This window comes from Corvus kubaryi, unplaced genomic scaffold, assembly GCF_017639235.1.
Source record: "Corvus kubaryi isolate FWS band 111438036 unplaced genomic scaffold, C.kubaryi_AGA036_p1.0 37308, whole genome shotgun sequence".
In the NCBI taxonomy this organism is placed as follows: Eukaryota; Metazoa; Chordata; class Aves; order Passeriformes; family Corvidae; genus Corvus; species Corvus kubaryi.
This window is the reverse complement of record NW_024581096.1, coordinates 11,820,992-11,848,053: the sequence shown is the minus strand read 5'-3', so window position 1 is coordinate 11,848,053 and position 27,062 is coordinate 11,820,992. Positions and strand designations below refer to the sequence as shown.

The 27,062-nt window shown below is 39.5% G+C and overlaps 1 protein-coding gene across 4 annotated transcripts in view; it reads right to left on the bottom strand.

The window, feature by feature from the left end:
- Positions 1–19,106, bottom strand: part of RANBP3L (RAN binding protein 3 like) — a 30,738-nt gene extending 11,632 nt beyond the window's left edge. For all 4 annotated transcript variants that reach the window (XM_042028484.1, XM_042028485.1, XM_042028487.1 and 1 more), the window contains exons 1-9: positions 18,653–19,106; positions 9,445–9,503; positions 9,148–9,184; positions 8,471–8,548; positions 7,380–7,454; positions 5,513–5,587; positions 4,742–4,866; positions 4,127–4,230; positions 1,378–1,498 (exon numbers count right to left, since the gene is read on the bottom strand). In XM_042028484.1, the coding sequence (XP_041884418.1) occupies positions 1,378–1,498; positions 4,127–4,230; positions 4,742–4,866; positions 5,513–5,587; positions 7,380–7,454; positions 8,471–8,548; positions 9,148–9,184; positions 9,445–9,503; positions 18,653–18,905 (927 nt within the window). In that variant the 5' untranslated portion in view covers positions 18,906–19,106. The remainder of the gene's footprint in view (positions 1–1,377; positions 1,499–4,126; positions 4,231–4,741; positions 4,867–5,512; positions 5,588–7,379; positions 7,455–8,470; positions 8,549–9,147; positions 9,185–9,444; positions 9,504–18,652) is intronic.
- Between the last annotated feature and the right edge of the window lie 7,956 nt (positions 19,107–27,062).

The following is a 27,062-nucleotide window of genomic DNA, read 5'->3' as shown; positions in this document are numbered from 1 at the left end:
TTCCTATTTAAATAAAATGGTATGTAACTTTATATCAAACAGAACATTGAATCATTTAATGCATGCTAGGCTGAAGATTAGCAATTTTAATAGCTTCGGAGTAAAAACTGGCCCAGATGATACAATTTCCGTCTCTAGAGGAACTAATATTATTATTGTAGAATCAGAACACCATTCTTCCTCCAAGAAGAATGGGCTCTTTGTATGGATCCTTGAGTGATATTTAAATCCACCAAAGTACTTAGATGTTAAGGTACCAGTTCATTTCCAGTTCAAGGCCATAGTTCCCAGAAGAGTAGTTTAAAACTCAGTCAGCACAAATTTAACCTCAGAGGACTTAAAAATTTCTATCACCTTCAGTTTTGCAGATAAATTTTCTTAGGTGTGTCTAAATAAATGCTTGTGGCTTCTGACAATGCTCAGTGGCACAACTCATTCCTTATACATAAATCCTGGCCAGAAGTCATAGCCCAAACCTGTGGTTGCCAAGCTTTTTACCTGGTAGATAAGCATACAGTTTTCATCCTTCTTCTATTGAAAACTGAATTTTAATTCCATTTTCAAGGGTGTAGTCCTCAGCTTGGGAACCAACTTTTTGACCTAGAGTCCTTCAGGACTTAAGCTGTTTCGCGGGCACGCACAATATGCTTTAACATGGACACTCTCTACGGTGGGTGTCCAATTTTTCCCTCATACTTATTTATTACAGAATCACAGAATGGTTTGGGTTGAAAGAGACCTTAATGATCATCTGGTTCCAGCCCCTCTGCCATGGGCAGGGACACTTTTCATTAGACCAGGTTGCTCACAGTCCCATCCAGCCTGGCCTTGGATGGTCACCCTGGATGACCTCCAGGGATGGGGCATCCACACCATCTCTAGGCGATGTGTTCCAGTGGTGTCACCACCCTCAAAGAGAAGAATTTCTTCCTAATATCAAATCTAAACCTGCTGTCCTTCAGTTTGAAGCCATTTCCCCTTCTCCTGTCACTCCATGCTCCTGTAAATAGTCTCTATCCAGCTTTCTTAGGCTCCCTTCAGGTACCTGATCCCTTCAAAGTTATGATGGAAGTTATTAGAGCAATAGGACCCACGTTCTTTTATCTTATGTTGTGGCTGTATCACTTTACATGGATTAGATAAAAAACTTTTTCAAGTCAAAAAATGAGCAAACCAGAAGCGCGTAATGGTATGCATTAGTAATTAAAGAACCTGTCTCAGGTGGTGAAGGTAAGAATGCCTACACCTCCAGCAGCACATTCTTAGATATTTTCTCCTCAAGAGTCATTGAACCATATTTACTCCCATCTTTAAAAGAAAGAGGACCTAAAAAGAATCAATATCTGAAAAAATAATTATACTCTTAAGTATACTAACCTTGATAAAAAGTCTACCAGCATGTGCAGATCCAACCAAAACTCTTTCAACCATGTTTTCCCCAAACACAAAATCAGAATTGCTGCTGTTTTGTACACTTCTTTCTTTGAGCAACTGACTTCTGTGGGAACAAGATAATATAAGACTGTGATTTAGAACTATTTAAAGCATTTTAAAGATTCACCACATCTAACATTAAAGAAAAGCAAAAAACAATCACGTAAGTAATCGGGCGAATTCTTTAAGAGAATCTGAGAATATTCTCTATGCAACATTTCACAAAAGGAACAAAGAGTATCACACTGTATTTTATTACAATTAGTGACGATGTTCCTTAAGACCAAAAAACAAGCAGCAAAACAACATGCCACTTCCTCCTCAGCGAAATGTCTTACTCAAGAAAATTTAATGAGCTACTTTCATTTCCCTGTTTCCTTTTGCTTCTCCAAAGGACTACCAACAATTAACAGCTATCCTTTCATGTTGGTGAAGCTCTGGTACCCTGCAGAATAATGTACACCCCGGTGCCTTACAGGCACTCCTTGGTCATCCTGCTTACATCTTGGAAGGGCAGGAAAGCAGTGTGTTCACATACACACACAAATACTGAAAACATATAAAGATATGATAGCAGATGGCTTAAGATGAGGTATAAGTAAAACAGGAGAGAAAAGTGTTTCCATTTCTCAATTACCTGTTCCATAGATATACTTAAAATGAGAAGAAAACTAAATATTTGCAATCCTTTGGTACTGGACAACTATATTTTGGAGATTACACTCAAGAATAATATAAGTAGAATTGTGATTTGACCTACTAATTACATAGCCACTTTAAATTAACAGGTCCATTTTTTGTAAAAGTCACTACAAAAGTCTTTGTAAACTCCTTTATGTGGAAGTTGTTCCTGCTGCTGATTTGGTTTTGGTTTTCGTTTGTTTGAGTTTTTTTTACACAAGGGTTATGGGTTGTTTATGCTTTCTGTAGAGCTTAATCCTACATGTCTTGCTGGCATAGGCAAAACGATGCAAGTTCTTTTCACTTTCTATTCCAGAAGAATGACTTGGCAGGAAGGCGACATGATACTGTGTCACAAACTGCATACTTCAGCACCACTTACTTTTCTTTCACAGTATTTATCACCCTTGGAAGAGCTTAACATAACATATGTCATGCAGAGGATATTCCTGTTAATTAGCTGGGCTTGTTGGCAGAACCTTGATGATTGCCTCTAAAACACAGTTTCTCTGTTCACAACTACACTGTGCTTTAAATCTCTTCAAGGATGAAGGGCTTACCAAGTACCACCTATCTCAATCTTACACTTAATGAGAAAAATATTCCGTAAAATTCTCATGCTTGATGTGTTGCTAAGACTAGGAGCAAAAAAGAGAAATTAGAAAATACTTGTCAGCCTTGAAAGCTTCTATGAATGTTTTGGGCCATGAACAGGGAATATGAAGCGTATTAATGAGTTTTTTAACCTTAAACACACCCCTCACTAAAATTCACTGAATTATGATCAATTTCCATACTGACATTTCATCTGCTACTTCTAGGCTGCTCCAGTAGCAATTTCTTAAGGACAGCACATCAAAAGAGCTAAAAAACAAGAGCTAGAGGCTAATTTCTAAGAAAAAATGTGGGAAAATATTTTGATTATATTCAGAAATGTCAGAAAAATTAATCAGTGCAGGATCTTTCTTTTAAGAGAAAGTTAACTGGAAGTGCCAGCCTTAAAATGTTATTATAGCCTCAATAGCTATAATATGCATGTTGCTGCATGACAAGAACAAAGTGTACCAGGGATGGCATTGTCATGGAAATACAAAACACAGTCACTGATATCAGGGAATGATCACTAACAAGGAACAATGGGAGGAGAAATGTGGTTAAGGTACTGGTATGGGATTATGGAAGGGGAATAGATTCAGGTAGTGGCCTTCTCAGTGTGTCCAGAAAGGTCTGAGTAGCCACCAGTGCCAGTGCTGGCCTTGAACCCTTTCAGTTTTCCAGGCAAATCTTGTGCAAAGTTGAACACATGACTGCAAGCCTGAGTTTTCCCACTGTTGTATTTCTGTCACTTATGACACAAGCCTTCCAAGCTTTTAGTCAGAATTTGATTAATCTCCAAGAATGGGGCTCTTTCCATCACATACAGTGTTGAGATGATGGGGAAACATCCTAGTCCAAGGAAGTCAGCTTCCTCATACAAAAATTCTGAAGTCCGTGCTGCACAAAAATGCCAGCCTATCACAGTCACCACAGAAAGCTTTTTGTGCCAGAAATTCTGCTTTGTGAAGGACAGTAGAGCATCAATTGCAGCATTCACCTGGTCTTCCAAAAATATCCTGTATTTTTTTATTTATGCCTCATGTCCAATATGCTGACATATATTGGTAATTCCTCAAAAGAATGAAACTTCCTGAGCTTCTCTGCATCTTTTTTATGAGATGCAGCAGACATGCAGTCATAAGAGAGATGGCAAACCAAAATAGTTTCTGGCTTGGTGGTTGCCAGTGAGAAACTGCCTATCCCACAGAGATTAATTACAGTTAGGAGTCCATTTTTTATGGTATATGAAGCTCATGTCCGCACACAAAGATCTTGGCACCACACAAAGACACGACTGAGCCCTGTGTGGGTGCAGATAGCATGGGCTTAGTACCATGTTAGACATGCAGGACAAAAGGGCATGCCATCAGCCAAGTGACAAAATGATGTAGAAATGTAATAAATAAAATCTTACTGTGTTTTTTGAGAGCTGGAAAAACTCACAGTAGTAGATGACCCCACTGCTGTTTTGGAATTTACTGAATTCTCAGCTGATGAATAAGAGCTGTCTTCAGATAGCTAGGAATAATAAAATCAAATGGATTAATTAGAACTGCTATATTTTCTGCTATTAACAGATCTGCTAGAATCCAAAGTCACTGAGGTATAGACAGACAGACAGATATAGATTGTTACAGATATAGATGTGGTAGTTGGCAGAGCTTCCTCCAGCTGTGTACTAAGCCAGTGCCCTCAATTAAAATACTAAAATCTCACTTTCTAAATAAACAAAATCCAAAACACCCAAAGCTGATTTGCCCATAGAACCCTGATATCAGAAAGGTAAGACAGCCTGCAGAGAAGAGATGATTTTTCAAACACAAACAGTATGAGTTTAACATTTCAAATCACGTCAGTGATACATCAATTCCACTGAAACTCATATGGGAAGTTTCTTGAAAATCACACAGTGGAATAATTAATTGGTTTAAAACAGCACTGGTTTGTTTGGTTTTGGTTGTTTTGGGTGCTTTTGTTTGGTTGGTTTTTTCCTTAATTTGAGGTCCAGTAAAATTATTTTTCTTTTTACCTGAACACATGCTTCTTTCTTAGTCACTAGAGATACTACAGGAATTTCAGGACAGGTCAGGGCTTGTGGGGGCTGTAAAGTGGCAGGTCTAATGACATTCCACAATTGACTTGGTGACAAGGATCCTTGCAAAATACAAAGACAAAATATTTAAACATATACTTTTTCTTCACATCTATTTCATACCTATATGTCTTGCCTCCTTAACTGAAAGTTTTAAAATATTTTTAACTAACATTTGCTGTTGTTTACTTGCTTCATATTCTGAAAAATTGTAATGGTTTCTAAAATACACAACTCTGAAGTGAAACCAATGCGTTATCCTATCAGGATTAAAAAAGTAATGTGTTATATACATAAACATACTCTTTTGTACTTACAAAATATATTTATATTTATATATTTAAGTATATCTTTATACTTATATTTATTGCTTTGTTTAGATATGTCTTCTGTCGTTTCAGATTTAATTCTGCATCTGCAGATGCCAGGAGGTTTCTTCATTACCTTCTCCAGGAGCAGGGGTACTCAAAATGTGAAATTTCACTATGCAAGGTTATATTTAGTCCACTCAGGAAATAAGCAGTCAGAGTAGATCCTCAGACCAGAGTTCATAGGACATTTACACAGTCAAACGAGTAAGTTATGAACTGCATAAAGATACCTAGCCTATCATTCATTCTGGAAAAGAGCTGCTATTTTTATGTTTTCCATATCTCTAAAGAATGTCTTTATGGAACTATAGCAACTAAATACTACAATGACAGTTACCTTCTCTTGTACTTTTGGTGAAGTCAGGATTTCTTTGAAGAAGAGCTGAGGTCATGAATATGTTATTCTTCTTTACTACAGAAAAGGAATTTAAAATTGAATAATGAGTAAACCTAAATTTTAACCATTAATTCATGTTTCTGTAATTCCTCTCTGTTTTGGTAGTGCTTGACAATATTCCAACATAACCATTTGAAAAAGATCTTCAAGAAAACTGTTACTATCTCAGTTTTAACAGCTGGACAGACTTTGGCACAGAAAGCACCAGAGGTTTTCTGGCTTTGTCACAGTCTTTTGGATATTAATGAATGTTTTAAAGGAAAAATCTTTCTTCAGCTTTTAAAAGTAGGTGTTCCTGTTTTGTAGAAATCATTGAAATGGCAATGTTATCTGTTCGACTTTTAGGCCTTTTTAAGATTATTAAATGAGATCCAAGTATATAGGAATAAATAAGTAAATGTACCCTGCCCTGTTCTGCTAAAAAGGCCTTCATGACTTTCTAGAATGATGGTAGTGCACTATTGATGCTTTCACTGTTTTAATAAAGATATCAAACACCAGTGAGAGGGTGATGGCAACCATGTTGTAAAAGCCTAGAAGGTAAGAGGGTAATGTGTGTTCACTGACATCCGGATAGCTGTGGAGCCAACCAAGGACTGCTGGTAGTAATGCGCTGTGAGAAAGTGCAGGATGTGGCTGGAGAAGGGGCCACACAGAGGTAGGGCAGCACTTTTCCAGGACAACTGTAAGCGCAACATGGCTCAGCACAGCAGGAATGAGGCCAAGATGTGGCCATGGACTGTAGGGGCATCAAGACCAACCAAGACCTCCAAAGCCTCTGACCCATTTCCAGAAAGAAGGAACTGCACATGAGAACTGATTTGCATAGAAAGAGAGAAACTTATCCCCAGGGTGGGGAAACCTTTCTATGTAAGGGTACCCCATGAAGCCCAGGTGTGTGCCCCAGGATCCTGGCCATGCCTTCAGCCAGAACAATGCTGATGCTGGAATCAGGACTGGTGATCTCTTTCTCTTTTTCTTGCTTTCTCTCTTCTCTTTAATTCTCTCTCTTCCCTTTCACCTTACCCCTTCCTCCAAAACCCACTTCTATGTGCTTATAATAGATCAGGGGCGGACTTATACCAGTTTTCATGCCAAGTGTGTAATGTACCAGTAAAACTTTGTAAGCTTTTGCAGAACCTCTGACTTCTGTCATTCCTTTCCACCATGACCACCTACAAATCTTGGGTGCTCCCTTCCCCTTAAGGGTGGGATGCCACACGTGTACCACATCCTCTGAAATGGCACGCTGATACACTACCTACAATCACCACTTTTTCATTGCAAGAGTATGTTTTGCTGCTATTACAGTGCTGTGAACTCTTAACATTGTTTAGAAATCCTCTATGCCAGTGTCTGTCAAGAACCTGTCTCTGGTAAGAGACATAGACTAGGATTTGAGACCACTCCATTGTTCCTGCTAGCACTAGGAGTGAGGATATTCCCTGGGTCCCTGGTTAGGCGGAAAACAGGCTTCTAGGATAGAAAATTATATTCGTGTAGGAACAATCACCATTAAATTGCAAGCAAAATATTCATGTAATTACTGTAGCTTTTATTTTTTCAAGTATAACTTGTATCACACTCTGTAAGTGCACCCCTGCCCCAGAGGATTCCCCAACTACAAATGCAAAAAACATTTCTTGTATTGAACTACCAATCCTCCTTATGAAACATTCCTTTCTCCCATCTAAATACCAGACTAATCCAACACACTTCAGCTCTGTCTTGCACAAAATGCATTTCTGCATGCATCTTTATTTTAGCTAATACTTGCTTTTCTACATAAATATTTCTTTTTAATTACCTGTCTGGGAGGGAGGGAAAGTAGGAAGGATGTTAAATGAAGATGATCTCCCTCTTTTCTGAGTGAGAGCTGTATCTAAAAGAATAAGAGACTGAAATTATCACTTGTTTGGAGAATAAAAAAGACCAGTTTTAGGGTTAGCTAGGCTGATGTCATGCTTTCATTGACAGTAGAATAAATTATTATCTGCTACCTACCATCTTTCTGAAGCAGACTGTTGTGCTGCTGGTCCCTGGAGGTCTCTCAGGCCAAGCAGCACAGCCTGGCTCAGGCACACAGCTAATCCCCTCTGTGGCAGCTCTGTCCTGGAGACCACCAGGTGGAGAGGTTCAAAACAGAACCAGAGAGGGACCTATCACTTAAACAGTGTGGGCAATCAACTCCAGCTTCCTCCTGCATTCTGCTTTATTTTTTGGTATAGGCATGCCCTAAAATTTCTAGCATATAACTTTCAGAGTAAACCAAACCTAGCTTATCTTATGTCCTCTTAGGTACATTCAGATGTGTCACAGGACTACATTAAAAAAAATACACTGGACACATATTAATGCCTCAATTCAGAAGTACCTTTCTGGTACCATCCACATGTTAAATAAATATTGTGAAAAACAGATCAGTCCTTCTGCACAGTAGCCTCAGTGATTTGTGTTCATTTCCCATGGAAGCAATACACAGTCTTTAATGGGCCCTCCCAGTCAGCTCTTGGCTGGATAGAAGGGGGGGCCCTTCTGGAAACTGCTTTACATTTTAAAAGATTGCCCAGGGGACACTGATCTCTTCAAAAAGCCAGAGAGTATTCCTTTCCAGCCCTCATCCTCCCTTGACTGTGTGAGCAATTCAAGAAAATGATATGAAATTTATAGATTTTTCACTATATGTAATATTATGTAAGTATGGAAAAAATAATATATTTTTAATTAAAAAGGTATTTACTGGAAATTACCAGCAAGTATCAATGTTTAAGTTTTCATGACTTGCAGCATGCCTACAATGCAGAAACACTTTTTAGACAGGAGAATTCATTCTTTCCTTCACCAGATGAGAATACAGAACTACAACAATTAAAACATGACTAGAGCTAAATGTCATACCAGTGTTAGACTGAGAGTCAGACTTCTGCAAAGTCAAAGATGATGATCTTGCACGTTTTTTAGAGCAACTCATGAAATCTGGAGAAAAGAAAATATGATGTTATGCAGGAACAGGTTGGCAGGCGGCATCAGCACGATGTTATGATACAGAATTAAGATCTGAACACAATAAATTCCAGGAGTGACTTACAGAACAGCATTAAGGTGGTACCTAAGAGCAAGAGGGCTTTGGAATCTCAGTCAACACCTGTCACAAAGCCCTGGGGAGTCTTCTTTATTTCTACCAAGTTCAGGGAACCTAAAGCAAGCACTTAAAATCAGTTCACAGCCCATGGGCTCAGAAACCATTAAGAATGAGGAGCTACATTATAACATTGCCTGAGCAAATAGAAAAAGGCAGTTAGGAGTTCATACAGCTGATGAATATGCTTGGGCAATTTCCAGAGCTTCTGGAGTTTGTCTTTCTGGTAAATATGAGAGGTAGAGGAACTCTTGAGGTAAGAGAGGGACATACATATTAGGACAGAGTAGGTGGCTCTACAGTCCACAAAATCTTAGTCTGGTAACTCGGATTTGCCCCTGCTCATGGAAAGAGTCCAAACACCGTTTCCATAGGCAACAGGCAGACCTATGAATAACCCAGTTATATTATGCTGTTTCAGGGAGGTGGTCATTACCATTTTCAGCTTTGCAAACTGGGTCTTCTGCAGGCCGCTGGAAAAAAAATAAGCATGGAAAGGTCAAGGAAAATAGAAGAGTCATTTTCTAGACAGAGACACGAAGTATAAAATCCAGCATATATGCATTAAGTCTTGCTTCTGTTTTCTATTCTTCCTTGCTCTATTTTGAGACCACTTATTACAAGTCTTAACTGGGGCTAAAATCTCATACTACTACTAGGATAACTGTGTATAGAATCTCTATTTCTCAGCACTTTTTATCAATAATGAAAAAGGGAAAAAAAGGCTTTTTACCTTCAAAGAGTGGTCTTTCTTTTCAAAAACAAATGTTGGCTGGGCAAGCACTGATTTCTCTGGAAAAGAGGAGAGATAATTTTTAATAACAATTCTGTAATAGTACTTCTCAACCAGAGCTTTGAAAATGCTGTGCAATAACAAACAGGAATTTATCCTTTTGTTACAAAGGAAGAAAATATACAGATGCAGTGATGTACAGCACAGTACATAGAAAAAAAAAAAGCTATAATCCTCAAATCTGAGTGTGAGTTTTGCCTAACTAGATGCCATGGGATTTGGCCTCATATTTTTAATACTTCTTTTGGTAAAAAAAAAAAAAAGTTCTTTTAGCCATTACAAAAAACATCTGCCATCCTTTAAGAACAAGGGTGAATTGCATCTTTGGGTAGCAGAAAAGAGCATGGATGTGAAATGTAAAATATCCCTAAAGGAAGGAAAACAAGGGAATGTGTTACACTTGGCCTTTCAGCTACATTCACACATTCTGCTCTTTAAGCTTCAGGTAGGTGGATGTCTAGTGTCAGCTTTAATGTGTGAGTACAATAAATAAACATACAGAGCTCTACAGAGCAAATTCTAGTCTCAGCATACCTCTGCATCTCTTAGGCATTACTAAAAATATCTTGGATCTATGCTCTTTTTTTCTATGAAACATTTTTCTGCATACATTTGCCTCACATCAGATTTCATACTGATTTAAGGTTCACTCCTTCTGCGAGTCATACAACTTCTTCAAGCTGTTTACTTTGTTAGGCTTGTGACCTTCACAGCCTGTGCAACTCTAATGGACTAAATTTGGTTGTCAGCGTACAAGAAAAAAGCTGTTTTCACCAGCACCACTGATTAATGGCACATTTATTACACTAATTAATGGCACAATTAATGAGCAAAGAAGCAGACACAAATAGATCTTTTTTAAAGACCACTCCATACAGGATTCATCTCATGCTAGCTTGATACATCTTTCATGTGCAGTAAATAGAAACAATCAGCTTCTGACCATGAGAATATTTTAGCTGTGTACTTTAGATGATAAATGGAAAGCTAAATGCATGTATTTCTCTCCATGGCTCATAAGTACAGAGTACAGACTAGGGTGACTGCTGAGCTATTTGACTGGCCTCTAGCCAGAGAAATCTCACACTTGATGCCTTGTTGGCTGACATTTGACAGAATATTTGTCACATACACAACATTTTTGTAACACTCTTTTCCTCTGTTACCTCTTCAACAAAAACATCCAAGTGAAAATATGTGGCTAGATATTTTTATCTAGAATTGCACATCTATCTGTGACCAAACAACTCAAGCTTTGGTATCAATTACTTAAAGGTTTAATAAAGCAAACATCAGCCCATCATGGAGGAGTTAAGATTACTACACAAAAATGTATTCAACTATCAAGGAAAAAGTAAACATTGTTAAAATAAATGCTTCATGTATGCAAACAGGGACAAGGAGCATGAAACTATTACTCAAACTCAGGGATATACAGAAACAGGAGTAATAACTATACAGTTTTGCTGTTGTTAATTTTATATTTACTTGGGCCTTATGTGTGTGCAAAGGACAAGATTTAGCAAATCTAGCATGCTTTGCAGTGAAAGCCTAGTTCTTCCTTAATAGAAAAAGCAGAAAAAAGTTCACATTGTTTTCCATTGCAGAAAAGCAAACTCTGTTATTGAAATTTGAAGAAAAATTCCGTAACCTGGTTGCAGCTAGGGGCTCAATGGCGTGGCATGAGATGGAGCAATTCCACTTCTATTCACTAGAGGGAAGTGGCACACATTAACAATAGTATTTCACTTAAATATGATTTTTTTAAGAAAATAGGCTTTTTTCTGTTCCCTTAAACTGCCATTCTTATTGAATTAAGGAAAAATACAAAAAGTAAAGAGTGACTGTAGAAACCTTCATATTCCCAGTAATCCTCAAGCTCAGAAGCTTGCAGTATTTTTAAAGGTACATTTTCTACTCCAAAGAACAGAATTAGCAAAGGGTGAACTGCTGCAAAAAAGGAACTGGCTTTCTATCAGAATTAACTTTTGTGAGAGCTAGGGGATTTGAAGGAATTAAAAATGCTCACTACGTCTGAAACAGCAAGAAGATTCCAATAATATCTTAAAACCCAGAAGTTCCTGAAGAAAAAACCATAACTGGTTGATTACCAACAGAAACACATGAAGCTACAGTATAATGGCACCCTTCAAAGATAAATATGCATATTTTAATATTGCAGTAAATATAAAGAATATATCCCACCTACTGCTCTTGAGCCAAAGAGCTGCCGGTAGATTTAGTCAGTTTTCTGAGGTTGCCACAGTTATTTATAGTTTTTACAGTTCTCCAATGCTTCTACTCAAATCAAGAAAACCTTTTTGTAATTCCTGAAGGGTACTCCACAAAGCTTATCAGTAAGATCTTCACTCCTCAATCAGGCTTTTCATAACAGGGTTTAAAAAATGTATTTGTGTTAACTATATATGTATCCTAAGCATAAATTTCCATTTACATTGTCAGCTTCTCAGATATTCAGGCACAAAATATCTGGAGCTGATGCCCACATAAAAAGACACCCAGAACTTATTGTGGATGTAACACAAGGCCATCAAGGAGTTACCACAGTCATGTTGACGTGATAATTTTAACACCGGTCAGTACCTCTGCATCTCTCCCCTTCATTTTCTGCACGAAGTCTGCCACTGCCAGGGTGGCTGTTCTGGGCAAAAGAGAAGTGCTCCTGCACCCTCTGCTCCAAGCAGCACTGGGGGCACCCAGCCACACAGTGCCAGACTCTGTCCCAGGAACAGGCAGCAGCAGCCAAGAGGAATGGCAGATGCAGACAGAGGAACAGGAGCAGGTGGGCCGGAGCCATTCCCCCTTATCATCACTACCAGGACACAGACAGACACGGGCTGGCTAGTGCCTGGTTCAGACTGGGCCACTCCAGTCCTCAGCAGCTTGGCACTTGTGGATAAAAGAGTTTGTTGGAAAAGTTACCAGAAAATAATGCCAAATGAGCTGCCTCTGGCTGCAGGGACTGGAATAATCCACCAGCCTCAGCCAAGAGTCCAGACACAGAACCTGTCTGTCTGCCCATGAATAATCACCACAGATCGGGCTCTCTTTTTCCTTGCTACAGTTCCCCTGAAGCTGTTGAATTAGAAATGTGTTGGCTTAATGTTCACTATATTCAAAGATCAAAACAGGCCCTTGCCTGGAAGATGCATTAGGAACATCCAGTTCCTTTGTCTGAGATCTCACCTGGAGGGTCTCCTGGCTCCAGCCTCCTGTCCTGCACAGAAGCACTATCAAATGTGCTCATACCTCAGGTACCTGACAGGGAAGGCACCCAGGTTGGTGCCTGCACACAGGATGGAGACTGCATTCTATTTGAAAGAGCATTTTGGGAAAAGTAACTGCTGGCTGATGCCTTGGAAGCACTTGCCAGGATAACATACAAGAAATAATGTAAAACTGGGTTTTTGTATGTTTTTTTGATTTGCTTGTATCCCAAAAGCCAGCATTGTCCATGAGATGTAATGGTCCCTCTGTCTTTGCTGTGACATGCCACTCTTCACTTCCATTGCTATTGCTTTTTCTAAAGCTATTGAGACTTTACAAAATACATACATTAAAAAAATAAGTGGGACACTGATGGTTTGGAAAATTTTAGAGTTATTATTACTATTTTTCCATCTTGCCCTAAAGACACATAAATGATCCTTAACCTTTGAGGGCTAAGGACACAGTGGAGAGAATATAAGCCCATATCTGTTTCTACTTTTCAGGCAATCCTATGCCTGAAATCATGTCAAAAGTGGTCACAGTATTTTGTCTCTATTCCTCTCAAAGAGATGCCAAAAAAACCCCTCAGATCTTTCAGAAGGTAAGATAGGAATTGTGGTCTCAATAAAAGTTTTTTATTTCTGATGTTGAAATAGATAATTTTTATATTTTCAATTTAAAAAAAATAAATCTGTTGCATCTTCACCATTACCAAACTGGCCAGAAGTCTGAAAATGCTTTAATTCATAGCTGTAGCAAAAACTTTCACATTTTTTTATATAAAGACAGACCAGCTGCTTGGCAAGGCTGAGCCCACCAGCAACAGTGGAAGCACCTCTGGGGATAATGGATTTAAGAAGGGGAAAAAAATACTACACAAGGGCAATCGCAGCTGTGAGAGAGGAGTGAGAATGTGAGAGAGGAACAGCTCTGCAGACACCAAGGTCAGTGAAGGAGGAGAGAAAGAAGGTGAATGGTGAGGCAGCTGTGCCCCTGCAGCCCTTGGAGGTCCATGGGGGAACAGAGATTCACCTGCAGCCCCTGAAGGACCCCAAACAGGAGCAGGGGGATGCCATCAAAGGAGGCTGTGACCCCATGGGAAGCCTGTGCTGGAGCAGGCTCCTGGCAGGACCTGTGGCCTGTGCAGAGAGGAGCCCACACTGGAGCAGGTTTGCTGGCAGGACTTGTGAGCCCATTGGGGACCCACACTGGATGAATTAATGGAGAACAACAGACTGTGGTAGGGACTCAAGTCGTAGAAGTTCATAGAGGACTGTCTCCCATGGGAGAGACCCCACACTGGAGCAGGGGAAGAGTGTGAGGAGTCCTCCCCATAAGGAGGAAGAAGTGGCAGAGACGACGTGTGATGAACTGACCACAACTCCCATTCCCCATGCCCCTGCTCTGCTCAGCAAGAGGAGATAGAGAAAGGAGGGAGTGAAGTTAAGGCTGTGAAGAAGGGAGAAGTGGGTGGGAAGAGGGTTTTTTTTAAGATTTAGGTTTAGTTCTCACTACCATATTCTAATTTGATTCGTATTAAACTAAACTGATTCCCCCAAGTCGAGTCTGTTTTGTCTGTGATGGTAATTGCTGAGTGTTCTCTCCCTGTCCTTATTTCAACCCATGAGCCTTCCATAATTTTCTCTCCCCTGTCCAGCTGAGGAGGGAAGTGAATGAGTGGTTTTGGTGGGCACCTAGAAAGCAGCCAGGGTCAACATACCACAACATTAAAAAAACAAAACAAAACAAACAAGCAAAAAGGAAAAAAACCTGCACAAAACCAAAACCAAACAGAAACACCCATCTTAATCAGAAATAATTTTTCTCAAACAGAACATGATACTTGAAAATTGTATGATGTCCAAATAATGTCACTGAGTTACAAAACCTTTAACTACATCCAGCTTTCCTTCACAACATCCTAGGAAGTGCTACACAACACACAAAGACTACATGAAAATTTATAATCAGCTTAGAATTTCATCCTATCAAACAATGAAGCCATGACATAGAATTATGAAGTCTCTGTGCTCTAATATGCTATAGCATATTTTGGTAGCTTTGCACGTTACTGCTATAATTTTTAAAACAGAAGCAGAAACACTGCTGTATTTTGATGTTACAGCTTAGATTGCTGGTTCCCACAGAACTCTAACCAAAGTTAATCAATAATAACAAATCCTTGCACATACAACTGCCATTTTGATTGTTTCACATCTAAATTAGCTCAATGAAAACATGTAATTTGGGAAGATGTGGAGAAGAAAAGTAGATTTAATGTAACTTTGGTTGCTACATCCCCAGAAGTAGTTTTATATCTCTAAAATAGTAAAAAAAAAAACCAAACCACAAGGGAAAGCTTTGACTAATGAATATACACTGTGTAGAGCTGTTACTCGAAAAACCTCTAAGACAAATTCTGTGGTATTTTTGGCAATATACATGAAGAAAAAGAAAGCAACAATGGACTAGCATTTAAGCAGGAGACATGGATTGCGAAAACCACTGATAAAAGAAATTAGTAAAAAATTATTTGCACTCTGCTAGGTGATGATGTGTAAATTAATGGCCTCAAGGAGCACCGGAGTTAAACTATGGAATAGTAAGACCAATTTTTGTTCAAAATGCTGCAAAACCATAGAAAACTACCAACTACTTTGCAAAACTGCAGGAGTCAGAAGAGAAATACATATAGTGCAAACAAGAAATAAGATAAATTAACAAAATACTTAGCTCTCTAAGCTTGTTTAGATCATGTTTAAATATTGCTTCTGGCTTTTGACACAAAAAGACATCTGTCAGTATTTCCAGTGATAGACCATTTTAATCTAAAATGAGGTGGAAAATAACAAAAACCTTCTGGCTAAGAACAGGATTTTCCAAACCTGCAACAAAACCACAGTTTCTGTTTAAAAAATACTCACTGAACTTCACAACATAAAATAGAGTCAGTTCACAGCCAAGAGAAAGTGCCACAATGCTGCCAGCCAACATCTTGGGTCCCTCAGCGACCTCACTACATAAGCCAGGCTTTCCTCTGCCAAAACTTAGACATCTATGACAGATGACATGAGCCAAAACGTGGATGTCCTACAACAGTACTTCATGTAACCAACCTAATAAAATGGATCAACTTAAAATAATTTTGGGAAGGGTTTATAAAATTTCCCATTGCTGATCCTGAGTAACAGGTGTGTTTCTGGAAGCACTGGGCAGCTGAGCGTTCTGGTGGAATTCACATACACAGCTGCTCAGCACCTTTGAAAACCAGGTCACTAATTAAAGCTCTAAATATGGACCTGGAAACCTACTTTCAGATTCTCATTTATTACCCTCCATACTTTTGATCAGTTTTAATGACAAGACTGGGGATTTTCCAAAGAAAGTTACTTTTTCTTTTTTTTTTTGCTAAGACATTGAAATGTAAGATTGATTCATTCATTTGCATCTAATTATATGTACATAACGCATTTTATTTAATCTGTAAACACTCAAAACAAAATGAGAAAATAAAATAGGGTCATAAATCAAATGAAGTTCTAATCTGGTCAAATCTCCAATGTTAACCAGAAGAGTTTTCCATACACAAAGGGTACGAGCATGTTGCTATACAGCAACATGCACGTCCAGTGTCTTAGTTGTAATTCCAAACGTGAATGCTAATGGATTTTTTTCTTTTATAATACTCTTCTAAATGTCAGTGAATCAATAAATTTGCAACAATTTCCCACAAATTCAGATTTGCAAATATGTTCAATAGAAATTTTTCTAAATAGTTGGTCCAAAACCATGCTGAAGTGTTTTATGTGAAAAAATACTTCAACCTATTGAGATGAAATCTTTGACAAAGTTTTTATTAATTGAAAAAAAAGAAACCACCCATTGTTGAGAATTTTATTTCTAGAGAACTTAAACATGTATCACTGATTATTTGGCCACTGGCTGCGCTTGCTGCAGAAGTGACTGTGGCCCAAGAAGAGACTGCTGGACACAGCACTGCGTGCTGTATAAACACCCTGTACTGAACATGAGGTGCCCATCACTTATCTTGGGTTCAGACAGCGTCCTGTAAACACAGGTTGAGGAACCAATAAATAATTTCACACCTCCTTGTTTGGATCAGCAGAGAGTACATCATCAAAGAAGGGAGTTTCTGTTTCATTGCACTCAGAAAGAAAAAAGTCATCTAATTGACTATTGCAAAATAAAATTTCTGAAGGAATTTTTCCTAGGACAGCTTTACCACATTGTTGGGACTCCAATACTGTACACTCTTTGTTATACAAATAGTTCATAACCCACATAAATAATTTCCCTGTCATCAGTGACACCAGTTATGAGACCAAGGATTCTTCATGCAGGCACAGTCCTGCATAATCAGACTCTTAACATTTTAAGACATGTTCACCCTCTCTTAAGTCACTCTTCTCGATGCTACAGATTCTAAACACAGATAGGGATCAGGGTGGAATGGGTTCTTCTATCCAAAAAATTCCATCTAATACTCCTAGCTCCCACTGTGGTTTATAGCATTCCACATAAGATATGAGATTTAAAATTTAACATCTCTTCAGCCATGGCAACTCAGCTGACAGCCTGTGGAAGTGTCTATAAATACAGCATATGACACACTCACTCACCTTTGTAGAGCACAGTCCTCATCTTTATATGGGCAAAACATAAACAGGCTTTAAAACAGCCATAAAAATCACCCTATCTCAGAAATACTATAACATAATTTCTGAGAGAAATGTAACCCAGTTGGCTTTATTTCAAAGATTAGAGTGAAGAAAATATTTTTGAGAGTTTCATCACTGGAGTGTAATAGAAATGATACAATACCAGAAGTAACTGTGTCACTAGACCAGCAGGACTGTGACAAAGAGTATAACCAAAAAATCATTTTAGAAACACTGAAACTTCTGACTAAGAAGTCTTATCTGTTGTAAAAGCCTGTAAAATACCCTATGCAAGGGCAATAAAATTCATAGGCATAAAAAATGTTATCCTTTTCAGGGCGTTGTACCAAATTTAAATTTCATAAATCCCTATGAGGTAGCATAGAAGTAACCCTCAGGGGCTTTGTGCGGGAATTGAACTATACAGGTATTAAGATCATGATCCAACAACACTCACGCACCCTTAAATTTCAGTGACTAAACTGGACTGTGTGCTCAATATTAAGCACAGGCTGAAAAGGTTGTCACCTGAAAGGCTGGTCACCGATAAATTGGCCCAACTGCTCTAAAATCTATCAGTCATAGTATCAGGCTTAGACCTTGACAGTGCGCATTTCCTCTAGGTAATCTGGGTTCATTATCAACCCCTGTGGTAAAAAATGGCTGGTGGCATCATCTGCAAAATGTCCTTAATGTTAGCACTTGTTTCATTATGCATCCTCATCAGTTTTTAATGATACTGATAAATCACTCTTAATTCATAGCTCACCTCGCTACCTCAATAAGGGATTTTACTGTCCACCTCTGTAGTCAGGCATCTATCTGAGGAGCTAGAGCAGGACAGTTTTGCTCTCAAGGTGCAGGCCACGTCAGGGCATGAATGTCCTGGAAAACGAGTGTTGCTTCCAGGTATGGCCAGGAATGCAAGTGCTATTCCCACCCATTGCCAGGCCCAGCATTTAGGAAGCCAGCAGAAAGCTCAAATGGCAGGGGAGTTAACACTGTCAGAAACATAGAGAGACCGCAAAGACACATCTGATAGTGTCCTTTCCTCAAGTGAAATACAAATTGGAGATTTCCGACAGATTACCAGTAAAAACGATGCAATAAAAATGCACAGCCAGCCAAGCTGTTGTTTTGCATTATGCACAACACTGTTACTAACCAGGCACATCCTTTGTGTTTATCCCATTCCCCAGGAAAGAGACATGCAAAAGATAATAGCTAACAAAACCTACCTGTAAAGCATTCCTCCTTGGGATCTAATATGCTGCCACGGGAGACCCGGCAGGGCCTGAGCATGGTCCGTTCTTGCAGGTGAGCAGCTTGGTGCATAGGCCAGGGACCACCGGGCCAGTCTCTTCTTTTGGGGAGGTCGGGCACCTTCGCGCCCCGCCGGGGTCTGACTGAGAGTTCACAGTCAGCACAGGAGCATCGCGTGCCTGCACAGAAAACATTCCCTTTGCAAGCAGGAATTGGCTCGTTTCTCATTATGAGGTCAGCCTAAGTACCCTTTTATATACATCTATCTCTCTCTATATGTGATCATATATGTTATATACGCCGTAGCTGGGTCTAGAAACCTGCCACCCTTCGAGCCAGCCAGCCCGGGCTCCGGGCGGCGCTTCCCGCAGCCAGGCAGGGATGGAGCGGCGGCGGCGGCCGGCGGGGACAGCTCGGGGATGGGGCCGGGGCCGGGGCCGGCTCCTCGCCCGAGGGGCGGGCCATGGGAGGGGACATGAAAAGCCGAGAACGGGAACGTGGGGAGGGAGAGAGGGCGGGCTGCGAGCTGCTCCGTCAGGGGTGGGCTCCTGTGCCCGCTATGGGGGTTTTTTGGCTTTTTGTTTTCAAAAAGAAGCTGAAATATCAAGCAAGGCAGCAGAGCACTGTGATTGTTTCCAGGCTGACGTGAACCAAGTGCAGCGTCTGCACAAATAGGTGTTTCGATCCCTTCTTCCAGACGCGCTGTGCTGCAAGTTCTAAAGCTTCGCCCGTGCCTCCTGCTGTTCTCTTAAATGGCAACAGCCCCAAATTCTTCAAGTGTAAGCGATTTCTGGCCATTATATATTGCTGGCCTGGTGTCAAACTGCCTGTAATCATAACAGTTCAAGACAAAAAGGCAGGAATTTGCTGTAAGTTCATGAAAATCATATGTCTAGTCTAATCTAGTGTCTTCGCACAGCCAATATCAGATGTTTCAGAGAAAAAAGATGCAAGAAGTCCAAGAGCACACAGATGCTCAGTGACTTTCCCTCATTAGAGCCCCAATGTGTGTTGGCATAATTTCTGAAGTGTACCATTTAACTCTTCTGCAGTAGAATCAGAGAAACTTTTAGACTGGAAAAGACGTCTAAGATCAAACTCCAACCCCTAACTCAGCGCTGCCAAGTCCCCCACTAAACCCACTACCCCAAATACCACATCTATACATCTTTTAAACATCTTCAGGAATGGTGACTCCACCACTTCCTTCAGCAGCCTTTTCCAGTGCCTGACAACCCTTTTGGTGAAGGAAATTTCCCTAATACACAATCTAAATCTCTCCTGGAGCAACTTGAGGCCATTTCCTCTTGTCTTTTTGCTTGTTACCTGGAAGAAGAGGCCAAGCTCCACCTGGCTACAATCTCCTTCTCTGGACATGCTCCAGCACCTCATTGTCTTGTAGGGAGAGTCCCAAAACTGAACATAGCATTTGGGGTGCAGAACCCTCAGCCTTAACTGTTATAACTTGGTATTTTTGTGACCTCCAATTGTATATGCTACCTCTGTATAAACCTTAATATGTCCTTGATTTGAGGTGTGCACTTTGTCATCACGTTCCACAGTCACAGTACTGCATGAAGTTTGCAATTTTTGCTTTGCAAGTTTTCAGTTTAAGTTGAATACTGCCTTGTTGCTATTACGTGCAACAGTCCTATTCTAGCTTCCGAACAACATTTCATTGTTTTATACTTTTGTCATATATTCTAGTCATCTTCTGAGATCACTGTTCAAAATTTTTCAGTCATTATTCCTTTTGAATTCACAAACACCCTGCTCCAGAAGGAGGTGGCCCATGGGCAGTTGCAGAAAAGGTAATGGCACAGAGCTATGTCTATTTCTCCAGTGAAACCAGCTGCACTGTCTGACAACAGATATAGACATTTGAAATTAACCCTTTTAACTCCCTATGACAGTCTTTACAGAGTCATGGGGGATCAATAGATACCGTAATAACAGCTGCTGGAGAAAGAGAAAGTATTCTGTGGAAAAATCACATTATCCTATCCTGTTCTCGGCCTCAGCATCCCTTGCTAGCCTCTGCTCAAGAGAGGATCCTGTAGTGCAATTCAGCATCGCCATTCTCATATCCTTGCCCTAATACTGTATTCATTTTCCTTGCCAACTTCTTTAAATAATAAAATATTTAATTTAATTTAATATGAATTTAAATATCAGTTAAATTTAATTTAATATGCTGTGACAGCCAAGTAAGTGCACAACATCATCTGAAACTGTAAACTAAAAGTAAAACAAAGGCAAAATAATATGAAAATCACAAAACACACATATCTATTATTTTGACATTTCAACTATGAATATGGAAATTAACCAACAGTTGACTTCTCCATAAGTAGTTTTTCCATTACATCATGATGAAATTAATTTTGGATAAGAGAGAGAAAAGTAAAAAGCAAAGTAGTTATCTGGGTCTACTCCTGGCTAGGTCACAAGATAAATTCCTTATTAGTTCAAGCTCCAAATGGTGCAAGGTTCTTTGATAGGCAAAGTAACTATGAACCCTAGATCAAAGTCATTATAATTTAATTATGAGTCTAACACTTTTGTGAACACTCAATTATGATAAACAAAACCAAGCATTTGCAACTAGTGTTCTGACAAAATCCTGAAAATGCCTGCATGTGTCCTGCTGTCGTGGATATCTCTGGCAATCTTCCCTGCAGACCTGTTTCTATCAACAGAACCTCCAAGGACAGCACAGGTTTTGGGAATGCCAGCATGATGCACTCACATTACTCCTATTTATCCAAAAATAACATCTGAGAATTCCTTATTTAACATGAATAAAGCAAGCACAATACATTCATTTTAATTTACAGATACATTAATCACTCAACCAAACCCTTGATGTGAGCACTCTCCACTTATTAAAATTTTAGGAGGGAATATAATTCATATCAAACTTGATAACAGTGCTGTTGTAGTTTAACCCCAGCCAACAACCAGGCCCCAAGCAGCCTCTCACTCTGTCCCCCATTCCCCAGGATCAGGGAGAGAATTGGAATGGTAAAAGCTACAAAACTCATGGGTTGAGATAAAGAAAGTATAATAAGGAAAGCAAAAGCAAAGCAAAACAAGGAATTAAGTCACCACTTCCCATGGGCAGGCAGCTGTTCAGCCATCTCCAGAAGAGCAGGGTCCCATCAAATGTAACAATGACTTGGTAAGACAGACCCCATCACTCCAAATAATCCCCCCCTCTTCTTCTTCCCCACACTTTATATCCTGAGTATGATGTCATATGGTCTGGAATACCTCTTTGGTCAATTTGGGTCCACCTGTCCATTTTTTGTCTCCCCCCAACCTCCCAGGCCCTCCCAGCCTCCCTGCCAGCATTGCAGTACAAAAGCAGAAAAGGCCTTGGCTCTGTGTAAGCTCTGATCAGCAATAACAAAAACATCTCTATATTATCTGCCCTGTGTTCAGCACAAATCCAAAACATAGCCCTACCATCCAGCCTGTTCTTCACTTGGCACGCCATGAACCTGCTCATCCCACTGCTGGACAGCTCGCCCAGTAGGATGCTGTGAAGGACAGTATCCAAAGCCTTACTAAAACCCAGAAAAACTACATCCACTGCCTTCCCTCCACCCACTACACAGGTGAACTTCTTTTAGAAAGACACCAAATTAAATGACCATAAATTTCCCTCTGTGAACTCATGATGCCTATGCCTGATGGTTATATTGTTCTTTAAATGCCTTTCTTCACACTCTCTACGCCCTATATGATCTATTTTCATGGCATGAAAATCTAAGCAGACAAAACCTGTATTTCCCCACAGCACATCCTCTGAACCTGCAGGTCAGGAGAGCAATGCTGCTGTAACACTGCACTCAAGTGCACATAAGTGCACACATAGTCCTCCCAGAGGCAGGGCTGTTCCCAATACATTTCTCCACTCTCAGCAGATGCACAAGCTCCCACTGCTAGATTTTTAACGCTGTATGTTTCCTTATTATAGCATTTATTCTTTAAATAAGCCTGAGTCACAAAGCCAGCTAGACAACCCACTCCAAAATCATTATGCCATCTGTACACTGTTGGTGTAAATGCAGAACAGCTGCAGGCTTCCAATCTCTAGAAAACCCAGACATGTTCACTGGTGATTTTCCCAAAGATGACTTCCCCAAGGACAGCTACTTTTTGAGCAACACCAGCCAATTTTTGACTCATTCTACATGAGCTCTGTATTGTAGAGTATGCAACTATTTAATCAGGACGATGCAGTACTAAATCAAAAGACTTGTAAAACTTTATCTGAAATATGTAAGGCCCATATCATTAATGCAAACACACATGTACAGAACAACTGTTACTCCAGAGCCTAATTCTATGATTAAATTTGAATTATTTGGACCTTTATTTTAAATCATTCATGGCAATTTGCAAGAGAACAGTACTTACTTTGACCTAACACTTTGGAGTACATCATGAGTGAGTATTCAACAAGTCATTCAACACAGTAAAAACCTAGAAAAATACTTCTGACATTTCTGGATTTCAAACAGGAATTAAAAAAAGAATCGTCAACAAATACTGTAAGATATGTTAAGGCCTCCAGGAAAACACATTCCTGTTTCCTGTATCCAAATCCCTGTTTTCTGAAGTTACACCTTTCTAATTTTAGACACCCAAGTCAGGCATCTAAATTAAGAGACCCATTGCTCTGCTTCTACTCTGTACCTCAGAGAGGGCGACTGCTGAGATTTGCCTCCAAGGCAGGGCAACCAGGTTCCTTGTTAACAGATCCTTTGGGGTGTATTAAAGCAAAACAGCATTGAATAACTGATATAACAATGAACAACTCCATTGAAATCATAACTGGAAAAAATAGAAAGGGGCATATAGCTGTTCTGGAGGGTGTGATCACCCTAAAAGAGGAAAATTGGAAAGAGAAAAAGAGGGAAAGAGAGAGAAGGGAAGAGATATCCCTACCCATGGCTCCAGTCGTTTGTGGGTGATCGTGGTGTGTGGTTGTGATATTCAGCCCTGGTCTATTGGGGGTGGGGACCCAGATACAGATCGGAAATTGGGGTTTTATAACCCTGGTTCTCCCCATAAATGCCCCAGAACTCCACTAGGAGTTCTGGCCATGCAGAGTCTTATTTCTGGAAGATTCTAGAAGAGTGGCAGCACCAAGAGGAGGGGGTGAGAGTGTGACTGTCTGTGCATCTGTGTGTGCCTGGACAAAGCTCCTCAGTAAACTTCCTGAGTTGTGCGTCGGCACAGTGGTGGATCACGGTGTGGGAAAGAGACCAGCAGAGAAAAAACCTCTACCCTGCCTCTGCAGGATCTATTGCTTAATGGCAGCTTGTCTTTTAGTTCAAAACCAGCTTGTTTAAGGCAAAATTTATCTGCAGGATGCAACTGTTTTGCTACTGTGATCTGAGTGATTCCAGTGATCTGAGCTGCCTCTGGACAGACACCGTCCCTCCACTGACTGTGGAAGGAGCATGGACTCTCAAGGATTCCCTTCAGAAAACTTCCAAGTGAGAAAGATGAGTAATTTCTTGTATAGTCCACACTGAGAGAACTGTCCCTCTGAACTCTGTGGAATACTTTACTATAGCTTGTGCATAAAAATAAATACATTAAAAGCCAAAAGCTTTAAGTATTTGTAGAATCATACCTGCTTTTCATATACATTAAAATTCTTGCCACCACTTATTATAAAAGACAGTAGACGGGCCTCCTTCTTAGGCTTTTTTTTTTTTATTTGTTAGTCATTTGGAATATCTTTGTATTCAAAAAATACACAGGTGTAAAGAATAACTTCTTGTTATTCTTCAACTACCTTCCCTATCCAACTGATGTGTTTCACAGGGTATTAACAGCATCATGGCATTGCAAAATGTCAAATCTGATACTGTGCTGCATTGTTGCTATGACAATACTACTCGTTCTCTGTAAGTGACACATTAAATTAGCTCCATGTGATATCCTGGCAACTTTCCAGTGTTTCTGTAATAGATATGCTTGGACATCATTGACATTACTTAATGCTATGTACAAAAGGCTTGGTTTTAATTAACCTGCCTCGTATAATTATTGAAAGAAAATTGAAGGAGAACTAGGACATAAATATACTCCTGCTGTGCTCAGCAGGACAGGATCAGAACATGGACTGTCTTGTTTGCTCTTCAAGAGAAGGAGAGGACAGGAAAAGGTCCTCTGTCTGCTCTATCTGCTGATCTCAAGCCATTTTAACAGCCACCTCAAAGATTTCTCTAGGAGCTAGTAGAGAGATGGAACTGAAAGAATGAAAAGGAATGAAGAAGAGACAGGTAGGAAAGCAAGATATTACTCATTAAAACAAAAGAAATGAACGTGCCATTAGGTCTTGTGGTGCACAGAAGCTTAAGGCCTTGAAAGCTGTAATGAAAACCTGCTTTTGCTTAGGAATAACTGGGGTTTTTTTGCCTTGCTTTTAACAAATACTGTATTCTCTTTTGGTGTCTGAGTCTTAATACACCCCTTTTTCACTGAGTTTCCATTATATTCTCTGTTGGCATTGAACTCTCATTCCTCCTGGGATAGGAAATGGACTCATTACCATCAGATCTGTAATCAAATACAGAAGCACAATGGTCTACGAGACTTACATATAAATCTCATTTTTGTGCTGTAATTTATATATGTGTTTCAAATATTTCAAATATCTGTAAAATTTTTTTTTGTAGTGCAAAGCTACTTTTGAGTGGCAGAAAATTCACTGATTAACAGGCCACTTAGGTTTAACGACGCATATTATGAAGAATGTGTCTTAAACTGAAACCACTACACTCTTTGCAGTAGGTTTGCTTCTTCTCTACCAATGGTTTGTGTTTTCCTTTCTTCCATCAGCAATGTTTCACATCTTTGTTAGCAGCTTGAACAGTGGTGTAGAGGGCACCCTCAGCAACTTTTCTGAGGATGCCAAGCTGTGTGTAGCATTTGAGTAAATGCTAATAGGCAAGAAAATTTAGTTTAGCATCACAAAAAATAATGCTGGTTAATAACGGATGAAGTTATGCTACTAATACAATTATGCCTTGAAAATGCAGATATTTTAAGGACAAGAATTAGAGAGTAGGATCCCTATCACTTCGGTTATCTGTCAGGACAAGAGCAAATGGATGATTTTGATAGAAAAATTGTTTTCTATTGTACTATGGTGTTATGTCAGAGGAGCAATTTCCCAAAAGATTCCCACCCATCAGATGAAAGACAATTACACTCTTCATATTTGTTGGGGAAAACAAAACAAAAAAAAAACGAAACCAAACAAACAAACCCAAAAAAACCCCTATCAACCAACCAACCAAAAAAAGCTGCAGGCCTTTTTGGTCCTGGAAGGGTTTGCATTTGGCAACTCAGTTAGCAAGAGCTGTCAGCAGATTATTGTGCAGTAGAACAGACATTTTTGATGACTACTTCAGACTTCAGGCAAAACTAGGTTTTATTATCCATTGGTTTATCTTTCTAACATTTGCAAATTAGATGACTGAATTGTAAGAATCATTCAGTTGCTTGTGGTCCCATAATAATACATTTTTATGTGTTTTCTTTTGGTTCTTTGCAAGTACGAAGTGACTTCCCAGAGCACAGGGCAAGAATAACTGAAATTCTTTGCCTGAACTATGCAGGAGGTCATGAAATGTTCAGGATTACCCCTTTTAGCAATAATCTGTATTAATCTGTAAATCAATGAATAGGAAAAGCTGCTTCAGCTGTTAGGACTCATTAGTGTTTAATTGCATGCAGAACAATCCCTTCTCACTTCTTTTGCTTCTGGAGACATGCAGAGGAAATTCTTTAGTCCTTTTCTGAGTGCAAAAGTTGTATCACTGTAACTATTCAAATGGCTAAAAGTAGTATTTTTCCCCTGCTGGGAAGGAAATCACATTCTTCAACTCAGTTCTCATTTACCTAAGAATTGGGAGAGGAACATAACCGTAAGGTTCCTTTCTACTGCTGCAATTAAGTCAAACTTGGTATGATCAAACCACAAATATATAGTGTCTCTGGCCAAATCTGATGCTATGCTACAAAACCTGGGTAAAAACAAAGCCTTAATTCTACAATATAACAAAGAGCCTAACTAAATGAAACAGTATTTCTCTAAGAGTGTTGGCAAAACACCTCCCCGCTTCAAAGGTGATTAATCAGTAATTTTTTTAAGCAGAATTGTCTGTTGGTAACACAGTACATGAAATCAGTTAGCTAGCCATGGTCAACATGTTTCACAAAAATTATGACTAGAACTTGAGGCATCTAAAGGCCAGAACCATATAAACTTTATGAAGTCTGGGAAATACTTTTTATTTCAACACGAGACTGTTCAAACCCTTAATAAATCCTATTAAACATACTAAGCTCTAATTC